Source organism: Pseudoliparis swirei, chromosome 17 (genome assembly GCF_029220125.1).
Source record: "Pseudoliparis swirei isolate HS2019 ecotype Mariana Trench chromosome 17, NWPU_hadal_v1, whole genome shotgun sequence".
Taxonomy (NCBI): Eukaryota; Metazoa; Chordata; class Actinopteri; order Perciformes; family Liparidae; genus Pseudoliparis; species Pseudoliparis swirei.
The window spans coordinates 10,696,518-10,709,672 of NC_079404.1; the positions used below are offsets into that span (position 1 = coordinate 10,696,518).

General features: G+C 44.2%; 1 protein-coding gene across 1 annotated transcript in view; it reads left to right on the forward strand.

The window, feature by feature from the left end:
* micu1 (mitochondrial calcium uptake 1) overlaps positions 1–10,917 on the forward strand; it is a 32,344-nt gene extending 21,427 nt beyond the window's left edge. Inside the window, exons 6-12 of the mRNA XM_056436026.1 lie at positions 3,060–3,174; positions 5,074–5,156; positions 5,675–5,875; positions 6,594–6,731; positions 8,042–8,150; positions 9,806–9,895; positions 10,084–10,917. Of these exons, the coding sequence (XP_056292001.1) occupies positions 3,060–3,174; positions 5,074–5,156; positions 5,675–5,875; positions 6,594–6,731; positions 8,042–8,150; positions 9,806–9,895; positions 10,084–10,247 (900 nt within the window). The 3' untranslated portion in view covers positions 10,248–10,917. The remainder of the gene's footprint in view (positions 1–3,059; positions 3,175–5,073; positions 5,157–5,674; positions 5,876–6,593; positions 6,732–8,041; positions 8,151–9,805; positions 9,896–10,083) is intronic.
* The last annotated feature ends 2,238 nt before the right edge of the window (positions 10,918–13,155 follow it).

A 13,155-nucleotide genomic window follows, 5' to 3' on the forward strand; every position in this document is an offset into this window, starting at 1 on the left:
GATTCAACTATGCAGTCCAAGTTTCCAAGTGTGCCACATCTTCGTGGTGTGCTTAGAAAGTGTTTCTTAGTGAAATGTTCATGTGAAATTAGCAGAAAGAGACGATCTCTCTTTGCGTGCATGCCTCTGGCTCTACTTGGCGGGTCTGGGCCTCATTTGTTGGACTCTTATGTTTGAGTTAGATTCATTTTGGCCCGGGCAGCCCGATGGCTGCCCTGTCAGCCGCTGCACTGGAGAGAGTAGCCCTGGCCAAAGCCATAACCCCGGCTGTGTGCATATGAGAGCTGTACATTTGATTGCCCAGCCAGCGGCTCTGTCAGAACTGTGTTCCTGCCTCAGCTCACAGGCTAGTTGGGCTGTTCATCATCAACTGGCCCGTGAACTTGGCCAAAAAGTACCTGACACATGCAGACAAACATGACCACATGAGCAGGCTCAGGGCAGAGATTTAAAAAGAAATCACGCCCGCGTACACGGTCCGCTATGAAGTTGAGGCCGATTGACAGACGAAGCGTAAGCTGTTAATTAACTTGAGTGTTGCAGCAATTAGATTTACAGTCATTAGACGATCAGTGCTTTGGGAAAAATCTAAGATGGGTACAGACTCCGATGAAGTTGAGATCCTTTTAGTGATTGCGACCGCATATTTGAAAGGCATAATGTCCTCTGGGTGGATAAATCAAAACTGATGGAAGTATTCTTCTTTTTTTTTTTTAAAGATACAGAGTCCGTGAAATCAAGTAACAGAAGAGGGATCTCTTGTTGGTGTTTTACCAGTTATCTGAATTTAAATGCTATATTGTGCTGATGGAAGGCTTGTTGCCGGAGAACCTTTTAAGGCGAGCATCAGTGAAGGAAAGATGAAGAATGGAGAGTAGATGAGACGGGGTTTAACAGCGGAGCCACAAGCTCCATGGAAAGGCTTAAAAGCACCAGCACAGCGTGATGTACACGCTGCCATCCCTCGCTGTCTGCTGGAGAGAGTGCAGTGTTGCATCATACGATTGTTGGAGAGATTTACAGCATGATGGCACATTGTGTATGTGAGAGAGAGCAGGGAGTGAACGCTATACTGTGTGCTCAGCAGGGAAGTCTGTGGCTCCTAAAAGAGAGAATCTCTTCTTACAGGAACACGGGCTGCGGCAGAAGACTCAACGCTTTATGTCTGTGCGTTACTCGTATTTCCATCCACACCTTGAGATCTCTTTTAACAGCTGGCCAATTATATTTGCTATTTCGTTGAACATCATTTTGGCTATTCTGCGGGGGTGTGAATGACCCTGACACGGGACGCTGAAAAAGAGTCGTTATGCTTAATGTTCTGTGTGCCTCCGCTCTGATCATGATGCAGAGGCCCAGTGTGTTCATGACTCATGTTCATGTGTGTCGTTGTGTAGCTGTCTGTGCAGGCGTGAGCACACGCTTGCCTGTTGAAATACACATGTGCACGGTTGTGTGTTTTTTGGACTGGTGCTAGGACCAGTCGACGGCACCTGCCTCGAGGGCTGTCTCTCAGTGCCATTGTTCTTTTACTCACTTGTTACACATTTATTTTTTTCTGTGTGTGCACACCTGTCCCTTTCTAATATTCTATTGCACTCACCTGTATGTTTATACGACAAAGAATACACACGTTTCCTTTTGTTATCTCTCTCTGTCGGTCCCTGCCTCTCAACCGGTAGCACTGCTCCAAAAATAAAAATGTTTTCTCTCTCACCTCCCCCTCTCTCTCCCACTCCCTTCTCCCTTTTATACTGTTAATGTACTGTAGATGCCATCAATAATAAATGTGACAGTAGAAACCACTATATATATATATATATATATATAACAAACCAATTAGGGACAGTGATATATTTAAAAAGCTTAAACCAATTTTTTAGCAGCAACCTTTTGTTTATTATGAGGATGGAGTTGGTTTATGGGGAATAATTTGATGTAATGCTGTTAAGGGGCCACCAAATGTTTGTATTCAGTATTTATTTATGTTTTTCCCAATTAATTTAAGTCCACGTCTCTTTTAAGAGAGAACATGGGACTAGCTTTTACTTGCAAATTTCCTCGGCATACAGCTCCATTGACGATTCAGATAAACGGTTTAACTAATTGTTACAACCGGCTAGTTAGTGGAGCTGCATCACAGCTGCAGGGACGGCAAGACATCATTAAATTTGAGTGGTATCCCCAATGATCTTGTTTTGAGCAAGATACTGTGCGTGTGTGTGTGCGCGCCTGTGTCTGTGTGTGTACACTATGAATGCACATGCGTGTTTTTGTCGTTCAAGGCCCTGCTAAAGACAGCAGAGGCCACGCTGTTCTCTAACAGTTGTTTCTCCTCCTTCCTCCTCTGAATTGGACCTCTTACAGACGGAGGTAACTCCACATGGGCTAAGCGTGCCCCCCCCCCCCCCCAAAGGCATGCCCTGTCCGTCTGTCCACTGTTTGATGGAGCGTTTTTCGGACGCTGTCTTTTTAAGTCTCTATCACTGAGTGTTTAGTGTGCATGTGATTAAGTCACTCTTTCATGCAATGCTGTGATTATACACATGCTGACAGAAAAATGTGTGTGTGTGTGTGGAAGAGAGAGCTAAAGTCGCTTTGTTTTTAATGATTAATACGTTTGGGTTGTGTCATCTATGTCTATATTAATCAATAGTGTGTGTTTGTGCCACAGTCTCTCGTGATGTTTTTCCTCTGTCAATGTCACACTGTGAGTACGGCCTCTGGTTGATGACGTGTTTGGAACTGACGACACGAACTAATTGCTTGTTACTACAACCGTCTTGCCTGTACGGCTTCATGTGTATGCAGCATTTGCATGACTCTTATTGTGAAAAACCCTCTCTCTATGTTACTGAGTGTGGAAGTATATGAAGTGTGTACAATTCTCTATTTTGAACATAGTCAGACTCTCATTGAGCTGAACTCTCAGACACACACCACACACACACAATGCTTACACACTCACAAAGTCACCTGTAAAAGCTGTAAGACTTGTGCTGAATTATGTGAAATGTTTTTAATATAGCTTTTTCTTTTCCATAAACCTAAATGAGCAGAAGATCACCCAGGAGAGGGAGAAGTTTGCAGATGAGGACAGCATATTCTTCACATTGGGGGAATGTGGCCTTATCTCCTTCTCTGACTACATCTTCCTCACCACTGTGCTGTCCAGTAAGTACTTTGTTGACTGCACAGATCTAATACTGCATATACGACTCTAATACTGCATATACGACTCATCCCCTTCAATCCCACATCCTTCAAATCCACACATTGATCAGAAATCAAATCCAGAGAAGAGCTTTTCATTTCCTCCTCTGTGCGTTTTTTCTTCTGCATCAGTTTAAGATGGAAACAATGATATTTTCCGCCAGGTTCCGGAGCTGTCTCTGTTCAGTATGATTTCCAGTTCTGTCCAGGTTCATAATGTGTGTCTCCCAAGGTGATGTGGCTTTGGATCTAGTATTGGTGGTGAATACAGAGAGTAAATGTCACAGGAAATTACAGTTTATAGTCATGAAAATAAGGCTCTTACACTCCAATGTAAAGTCATATCCCTAGTTTATCTTAACCATTTAATCTAATCTGTTCATTTGGAGGAAGTTTCTAGGGATTTCTTCAAGGACGAGTCATTTTTAGGCAGACCCGACGTTATGCTTTATGGTTGGTTTCAATCCATGTAACACGGCCACCAAAACGGACGATTTTTCCTCACCGACACAGACAGGTTCACATTTTTACTGCTTTCATACAGTCTGAATAATTCCACATAAGTGTCAATTAATTATGCAATAAGGTACAACAGGCAGTACTGTATCGTCAATAATGTCCAGTTCGAGTTTCTTATTGCTTTTATAATACGGTTGCATGCGACATTATAAATATATTATAAGTAAATAAAAAGCTGCCTTTCAGCACAAAATAATTGTAGCCACCAAATTGTGTGTATCACATTTCAGTAGCCTGGTATGTGGGGTTGTTGCCATGCAACAGAAGAACCAGTTGGGAACATCATGTTTGTTAGCCCAGCTATATATCGCACCATCTCATTTATTCATATTGCTCATTTTATAAAAGTTGCCATCAAAATAACAAAAATGACTGTTTAAACTCAATAAATGAAAGTTACAAGTGACTTGGGACTCGACAGACTAACATTAGGCTGTTGTTAACGTTTGTTCATGTTGTTTTGGATTTCTCCATTAATTGTGCATCCGTGGAAAACGTTTCTCATGTCCCCGTCGTCTCTGATGATCTCGCTTCCGACCACTCTGGCTGTTTGCCGGTGGCTCGGTGTTGAAGTGCCTCCTCCAGAGACGGTATTACTCCAGCACTGCCTTTCATTGAGATTTGGTGTCAGGTAGCTTTGAAAGGAACTTTCAGATTCATGTCTACTCACTGACATGATTTCTCTTGCTTTTAACCAGCATTAGAGAGAGTTTGCACCTGTTGCTGCGCAGGCAGTGATTGAAATGACAACGAACGGTCGCACAAAATCTCCGTTAGTTTCAGTGCGCACTGATATGGACGCTCGGATGAATGTAAACAGGTGTACCGTTCATTCTGGCTCAATACAGTACAGCCTGTGACTCACTCTCAACCAATCAGATAATTGATTTCATTTCCCCGTATTATTATCCTTAATACATCCCTTGAGGGTGTCGGTTTGCTAAAGAAAGAATTGGTTATAGTTGTGCACAGTAGTAAGAAGTGAAGCATTGAAAATAATTGACCAAATAGGATATTTTTGCCGTGGCTCTATAATTAATCAAATAAACAATGTTTGAATAAGTTCAAAAGACGGTTACATATCGTGGGCAGAATGGTCTCTGGGTGGGCGGCCATCTGCCTCGACTGGTTGGGTGGCAAGAGAGAAGAGCTAAAAGACTGAGTGTCTACATCAAACTCTAAATGGAAGTAATGTTTGTCTAACCATTCGCTTCTGTGCTGTAATTATAAACCGTGGGTGCTAACACTGTGAACTCGGCCTTGTTATCCCGCTATACTGAGAACTCATTTCACTCTCTCACATTTTGTCGTATTGATTTCAGAATGTGTTTTTGTGTCCAGCTCCCCAAAGGAACTTTGAGATTGCATTCAAGATGTTTGATCTGAACGGTGATGGAGAGGTGGATCTGGAGGAGTTTGAACAGGTAACTGACCGCACACAATCGGCATATAGAAAGAGACATGTGGTTGAAGCAGCCGGGCCACACGTTTGGCCGGTGCTGTATCTACAGTAGCGTCTGATTGCATAACAGTAACCAGTGACTCACACTGACGGCCCGCTAAAGGAGGGTTGATGTGCACTGTGACGTTTTCTCAGAGGGAAAAGATAAGTGCTGAGCTCTGCTCTCTGTAATGCATCATGATCTCTACCAGTGGATGTGATGGGGTTTATGATGGACTGTATTATGTGTCCTGTATTGTTTGTATAGAGGGTTTTTAGATTAAACCTCATGATGTAGAAAATGAATGAAAGATGCTTTTAACCGAGTGATCGACTTCTACAGACCTCACTGGCTTTTGATAGTTTGCAGTTGTATGATAACATAAGCAACGGTATTATTATGAGATTATTAATGGGTTATTTTAAGTAAATGGTCACAAGTACTTCTGATGCCGAGTCTACTCCATCATCCTGGCTGACTTGGTCCCCCTCAATCCTTAGGTCCAGAGCATCATTCGTTCCCAGACCAGTATGGGCATGCGGCATCGTGACCGCTCGACCACAGGGAACACGCTGAAGACAGCCGGCTGCAGCTCGGCTCTCACCACCTACTTCTTTGGAGTCGACCTGAAGGGAAAACTTACCATCGGCAGCTTTCTGGAGTTTCAGAGGAAACTGCAGCATGATGTGCTCAAACTCGAGGTAATGAAAGAGGAAAGGGAACGAGTGGGTATTGTACTCCGAGTTATCATCAACTGGTTTTCTGTGCTATTGCTTACAATTATAATAAATACACGTGAATGCTACAGCTTTGCTGTCACCTTAAATCGTAATACCTGCTGCACATATTCAGCCGATGATAACTGACAGCGGACAGCTGTACATATTACTATCCTTGTTACATTTAGTCCCCAGGTAAACACACAAATAAACCCCGAAAAATGTTCGGAGGTGAGTGATGGGTGAACGTTGTATATGAAAGGAATGAGAACCACGGTGGAGGATGACAGAAGCACCATGCAGATTGTCTGTCAGCGCTGGCCAGTGTCACTCTCAAAGCTGTGACATCTAGTTATAAAAGTCATCTTCTGTCTCCTCAGTGACACCAGACCCCTCCCCTGCCTCTGCAGTTACAGCGACCGATCAGTGTTGTTGGACATATCGTTATTCGGATCTAGAGAGAGAGAGAGAGAGAGACCTCTGCCACGGCCCACTCCTGTTAAGCCATGCTCAAGTGGACCATTGTTAAAAACAATAAAAGCGTGCACATGCAGATTTAGTGTCTCCAGTGCCAAGTGTGATTTAACTTGAAGCCTGACACCAGTATTTACTGTTTCCCATCTCACCATATGCCCTCCTCCTATTAATTAGTGTGTCCCTCTGAACAGCACTCAGTCTTCATCCGTCTCTCTCACTACAGTTTGAGAGGAACGATCCTGTGAGCGGCAGAATCAGCGAGAGACAGTTTGGGGGCATGCTGCTGGCCTACAGCGGCGTCCAGTCCCGTAAACTCAAGCAGATGCAGAAGGGCTTGAAGAAGATGTTTAAGGATGCACAGGTAGATACGTGTGTGTGTGTGTGTGTGTGTGTGTGTGTGTGTGTTCTTCTCCACGTTTCTACAGGACTCTGGGATAACTGTTTGGTGATTTGTGGCTTTCTATGGCTCTACATTTGGGGGTTTTAACTAAGTGGACTACATGTGAGGATGTGTGTGTGCCTGAGAGGAAAAGGAGATTGTGCTCGGACAGTGTGAGACAGACCGGATGTAAAGTAATGTCACTCGGAGAGGACAGCACACTCGGGGACGTTATCCACTTGACACCTACTCTCGCCGACTCCTCGACCTTCCACTATCTCGGTTTGTGGTGACCAAAATACAGAGAAGCCAGTGCTCAGCAGCAGGGCATAAATACTCCATTTCTTTTTGAGCCTTTTAATAAAGCCTTGATCCTTTGTCCTCGTTTGTTGCTCTTCTATCAATAAACAAACTGGGTTTACACAGTATACTTATTTAGTTTAATTCAGATGCATGGTTTCTTGCAAACAACCGTTTTCACTTTCCTTCCACTAGACATACTTTCACAAAACACCACCATCTCGCTCTAAGCAAGTCAAACGACTCCACTGGGACGGACCAAACGCAGCAAATCACTTTAAAATATTGAAGCTGCAGAGGGCTGGGAGCCGACATGAGTCGTTCCCTATCCCGCCTCCGTTTCCAGTGGTTTGCCTGACCCAGTGAGCCCCATCAGTCCATTGGCTGAAGACAAGCCGATGCATATCGTATAACCTGAAGTGTTGCAGAAAAAAACATGAACTTTAATTGTTTGAGCCAAAGATGTGAGCATCACATGAGCCTTAATTAGGCACCTTCGATGGTTAAATGCAGTGCTGAGCCGAGAAAAGAAAATTGAGAGCAGGGAAGCTACCGTGTCTCCAAGGTATGAGGAAGAAGACGAGGCGGGTGTTACGGAGTCGTCTCTCTCTCTCTTCCCCACCCCTTTGTAATCCCTGTGTGGCTCTTATCGGCAGAACCTGTAATGTAGACGGGAAGCGTGTTGTGTACAGCCTGAGACCAGATGCTCACTTTTCTTTGCAAATGAGCTCCTCAGCTGTGTGGCGATGCGTCCGTCTGTCTTTCCACAGTCTGTTCCCGTCTTTCCAGGGAACGCTGTTCACGCCTCTTGTCATTTGTGTCACACTGCTGAGCCGCTATTAAAATGTAACCGTCTCTTGTAGCGACGATGTTGGGCTCTGTTTCGTAATGAAAGGGCAGCTCTCGAGGCAGAACGGCAGGAATGATTTGTTTCTGATTGGTCGAGAGTTCCTCCCCCAGACTCATTTTCTCTATCTTCCCGTCTTGCGCAGGGCATCAATTTTGAGGAGGTGGAGAATTTCTTCACCTTCCTGAAGAACGTGAACGACGTGGACACGGCCCTCAGTTTCTACCACATGGCTGGAGCCTCCATAGACAAAGGTACGCCCACATTTGGCCTTTTCCTCTTGACATTCTCACTTTCCTCCATAATTACTCCCTTTTAGACTCAACTGTTATCACTTTCACTCTCGCTCTCTCAGAGCTGTTAACACTCCGCCGGCCAGGCTGCCCACGTCTTCTTTTGCCTGGCTCTGCTCCCAGTCCATGGTCAGCCATTGGTCATTGGCTTGTCCATCCATTTATCTACTGCCTCTTCCTCCAGGCCTGCAGGAGAGCGCGTCCTTAAATCCAAGAACTTCCAACATGCACACATGACAGTTAATTTTGCAGGCTCCCACTGACACACGCCGACACCTTCATCACTGGGGGAGGGAGAGCAGGGCGGCATCCATGGGGGCTCCAGGGTGGTGTCCGTCTCCTGGAAGCTGGAGGATCCCAAAAGTTCAACCAACACTTCTAAAGTAGCCTAAAGCCAGACGAGAACATTGCACTCCTAAAGATTTCAGTCCTGGTTGATTTGGCATCACCTGTGGTTACCGTGGTAACATTAAGTGTGGTATAATACTCCAGCTAGCTCTCACTGAGCAACTACTTTCTTAGAGATACAACCGAGGAGCGACGGGTGCATCTGTTAACAAACATACACTGTTTATATAAAGGATCAGTCAATAGTCGGCTTTTCCCATAAGCTCTCTCTGGCTCTCTCTCTGGCTCTCTCTCTCTCTCTGGCTCTCTCTCTCTCTCTCTCTCTCTCTCTCTCTCTCTCTCTCTCTCTCTCTCTCTCTCTCTCTCTCTCTCTCTCTCTCTCTCTCTGTGTGTGTGTGTGTGTGTGTGTGTGTGTGTGTGTGTGTGTGTGTGTGTGTGTGTGTGTGTGTGTGTGTGTGTGTGTGTGTGTGTGTGTGTGTGTGTGTGTGTGTGTGTGTGTGTGTGTGTGTGTGTGTGTGTGTGTGTGTGTGTGTGTGTGTGTGTGTGTGTGTGTAAGTCGCCTCTTGTTGCCTCGTATCCCTGAAGAAGGCTGAGCTCGTCTCTCAGGCCTCCACGGGGACCGGTGGCTCAAGAAACCTCAAACATCTGTTTACAGACGATGACACAAGCTGAAAATGCTCATGCTCTGCGTGAAGTGTTCTTTTAAGGAGCGCTTGTACTCCTCTCTCCTCTTTTAGATCTTGTGTTTCTCTTGGTGTCCGTCTTTCATCTCACTCTGATGATTCCACCCCCTTTTAATAGTTTCCCATCTGTGTTCTCTGGAACTGCTCATTGTTAAAGGTAGACAAGAAGGCCACTAATGGGATTTTGTCCCTTTCATCCCCACCCTCTCCTCTTCCTCATACTCCTCTGTTTCTCTTTCATTTTCCTCCTCCACTTCTGTGCCTTTTTGAAGTCTGAGACTATGAAGGTTTTTATCATCTTATCATTTTTCTCCCTCTGGAATGGCTTTTATTTCATTTCCCTCGGCCAGTCTCGATTTCCGCGAGATGTCCTGCTGTCTATTCCTCTCCCCCCCTTCTCTCTCTTTCACTGTCAGAAATGTCTGAATGGGAGTCCTGCCCGCTATTGATCACGAGCAGTTTGACTCGCACACACAATGTCCTCCACTTGAGCCGCTAGGAGCTGGCTTGTGTGACACGCTCTTCTGTTGTCGTCATCCACAAACGGTGAATCTCTCCGCCTGTGGTTTCCTCCCTCTCGTCCAGTCACCATGAAGCAGGTGGCCCGCACCGTGGCCAAAGTGGAGCTGTCGGACCACGTGTGTGACGTGGTGTTCGCTCTGTTCGACTGCGACGGTAAGTGTGGCCGACGTTATACGCGGAAGCAAATAAAGCCTCAAGCGACGGGTGGAAAATCATCAATAAATGTCCGTTGTCTCCGTCGTTCACTGCCTCTTCCTCTATTATTTTGTCATCTCGCCGCCTTTCCATCTTCCTTTCGCTCCCTCCTCCTCCTCCTCTCTCCCCCTGTCTATCTTCCTCAGGGAATGGAGAGCTCAGTAATCGGGAGTTCATCGCCATCATGAAGCAGCGGCTCATGCGCGGCCTGGAGAAACCGAAGGACATGGGCTTCACTCGGCTGGTGCGGGCCATGTGTAAGTGCGCCCAGGATACGGCCTGGGACTTCGCCACGCCGAAGACCCAATAGAGGCTGCGTGAGCATGGGAGACCTCTGTTTACCGCCAACGGGTCTCCACGCTTCAAACGGACAATTAATGCAACGGACTCATTGGCTCTGAGATGCATCTCCATTCGCACGTGTTGCTGTCGTTCACGCTGTCAATGTGGTGACTGGAGCGTGCTGACTCAGCACTCTGTCCCTGAAAGGCTCCTCCAGCAGGCCTGTCCCCGTCATCCTGGGTATTTGTATATATGAAAACCATTATTATGTCTTCTATAGAGGAATTCATTGCCAGCAGGTTCCTGTGACTCCTTGTCAAATGCTAAGAAAACGCTCCTTTATGTTTGCATTTAACCCGTTTTACTGCAAAAGAATGAATGTTATGTGACCTTCAGCTGTGTAAACGCTGCAGTATGTCGGTGCCCCACGCAAACAGACCCGTCGTTATTCCTCGGTGGGACAGAAGGCAGACGTCTGTAATCTTGTTGGCGCCTCTTCATCCCGTCTGCTGGCCCAAGTGCGTCTTCATTTTGCCCCTGAAAAGATCAATGATGCTCTTCTTGCTTTACAATGTACTGTTCAGAGTGTGTATTCTTCTAATTATCATTGCCCACTGAAACACTTTATAAAAGACGGATGTTAAAAGAAATGCAATATTAAAGATGTTTTTAATAAAGATAACTCTATGTAAAACTGATTACATTTTATTGCTTGACTTGTAAGTTTGATTGTTGTTCTGCCTACTTGTGTTCGCTCTGTCAGTCTGAAGGGAAAAGAGGTGTGTGTGTGTTGGTGTGTGTGTGCTGCCCATTAAGAGATTGTCCTCTTGTCCTCGGCCCCCACTCTGCATTGGCCTGATACCCACACAGGAAGTGACTGCTGGGCAGGAGAGGAGGCTGAAGAGCTCCTCTCCGTTGTTCTCCTCTGAGCTTAAATCACACGGATCATAACATTATTTTAAACCCAACATCCTTACAGTTGTATCAACTTTACAACACTTTCTGATAAGAACCATGTATTTCCAAAACATAAATGTTTCCTATTTGTGAAAAATGCATTTCTTTAAGGTAGTCCAAATGTTGAGATATCCCAATAATAGAACACCGAATCCTTAAAATGTTAAACTCTCCAACATAGGTTTGGGTTTTCCTTCGACAAACCAATACTTTTTCTGTAGTGTGTTTTATTCAGTCAATCATTAAATATAAAAAGTAAAGCCACAATCTAACATACACAACAAAAAATGACTGGAAAGGTAAAGGCAGAAGCACGGCTTAGGCCCTGTCCAGGTTCACGTATCTCAGACCATCAATTCATTGCCTAAAACCAGTGGTTCTCAAATGGGGGTACGTGTAAGTTCATAAACTGAATTGTATATATATTCTATATTCTATGCAAAATGCTGCGTATTACATTAGTTTTTTAACACAAAATGCTTTGCACTGGTCAGGGGGTACTCAGTTGAAAAAAATATTTCACATGGTTTACATAACTCACAAAAGGTTGAGAACCATTGGCATAAACAACTGTATCCTCCACCTCCCCAGGCACCCACGGTGTCCCTCAAGGTTCTGTGCTTGGTCCCCTCCTCTTCATCATTTACATCCTTCCCCTTGGACAAATCATCCGTCGTCATGGTCTCGACAGCCACTGCTAAGCTGATACGCAGATATAGTTTTGTTCTGTTTGTCTGTCTTATGCAAAGCGTCTGAGTGTCTAGAAAAGAGCTATCTAAATTCAAAGAATTATTATTATTATTAATACTTATATATTCTACTCCGAAATTCTTACCAACTAAATCAGATAATTACTTAGATATAAAAAGAAAAGAAATACATATATACAGTATATATGTATATCTATTTAATATGTATTTCATTCACACTTGTAACCCTCAAAAATAGTTTTCTAAACAATCCTTATGAAAATCAAAAAGGTGACCATTCTTACATTTATGTTGGCGTTGTTCAATAGTTGAACTCTTACAATAGAGATAAATCTTTTAATCCCTTTTTTTAGCTTTTTGTACAGTAAACTTAGAAACATCTCTCAAATCATATTTACACTCATGTATTGAAAACATCTTTGTCCACAGGCTGTCACTTTTCTTTAGCTCTGTACATTGTTTGCGTTATTTTATAATATACCAAATCATTCAATGTCATAACATGAGATCTGACAAACAATGGATTTGTATGCTCATAGTAACCATAGTAACCAGCCCTTTTCATGATGGGTATTGCTCATCTTTGTAACAAGCCTTTATATATAAATGTTTTATAGGTTGACCACACAATAAGATATATATGGAAGTTAACTAAGTGGGCAACACATAATATGGAAGGCCTTAGAATTTAGTACATTTCTACAAGTATACTTTGACATTTTACAATTTATATATTCAATATGTCTTCATGTTACTTTATGATCAATAATGACCCAGAGGAATTTGGTCTTAAAAACACGTTAAATACAGACTTGTAATTCAATATTCCGCTCTAATTCTTTAAAACACATTTCCTCTGCTGTCGAGCCTTGTCCACCAGCACTTCCTTCTTCATAACGAGTGCTGTTGATAGCAGGTGTTCATGGGCTATCAATCGACGAAATACTTCAAACTATTTTGCATTAACCACCTCATCATATAATTTGCAGGGTTGTCTGTGTACAGACTGTAAAGCCCTGAGGCTAATTTGTTATATTGGGCTATACAAAATAAACTGAATTGAATTAAAACAAGAGCCTTGGGATTGGTTAAGAAGTGTGAGGCCCCGCCTCTGTGCAGCGTGACCCACAGCAGCAGCGACACTGCAGCAGCTACCAGACCGCCATCGCGTGGCTGGGAGGGAAGTGAGGGCTCCGCTTCGCCTCCAGAGGAACAACTGGTTCCCAAACTTCCCACTCCTTAGCCGGAAACAACACCGATCCATCTCCA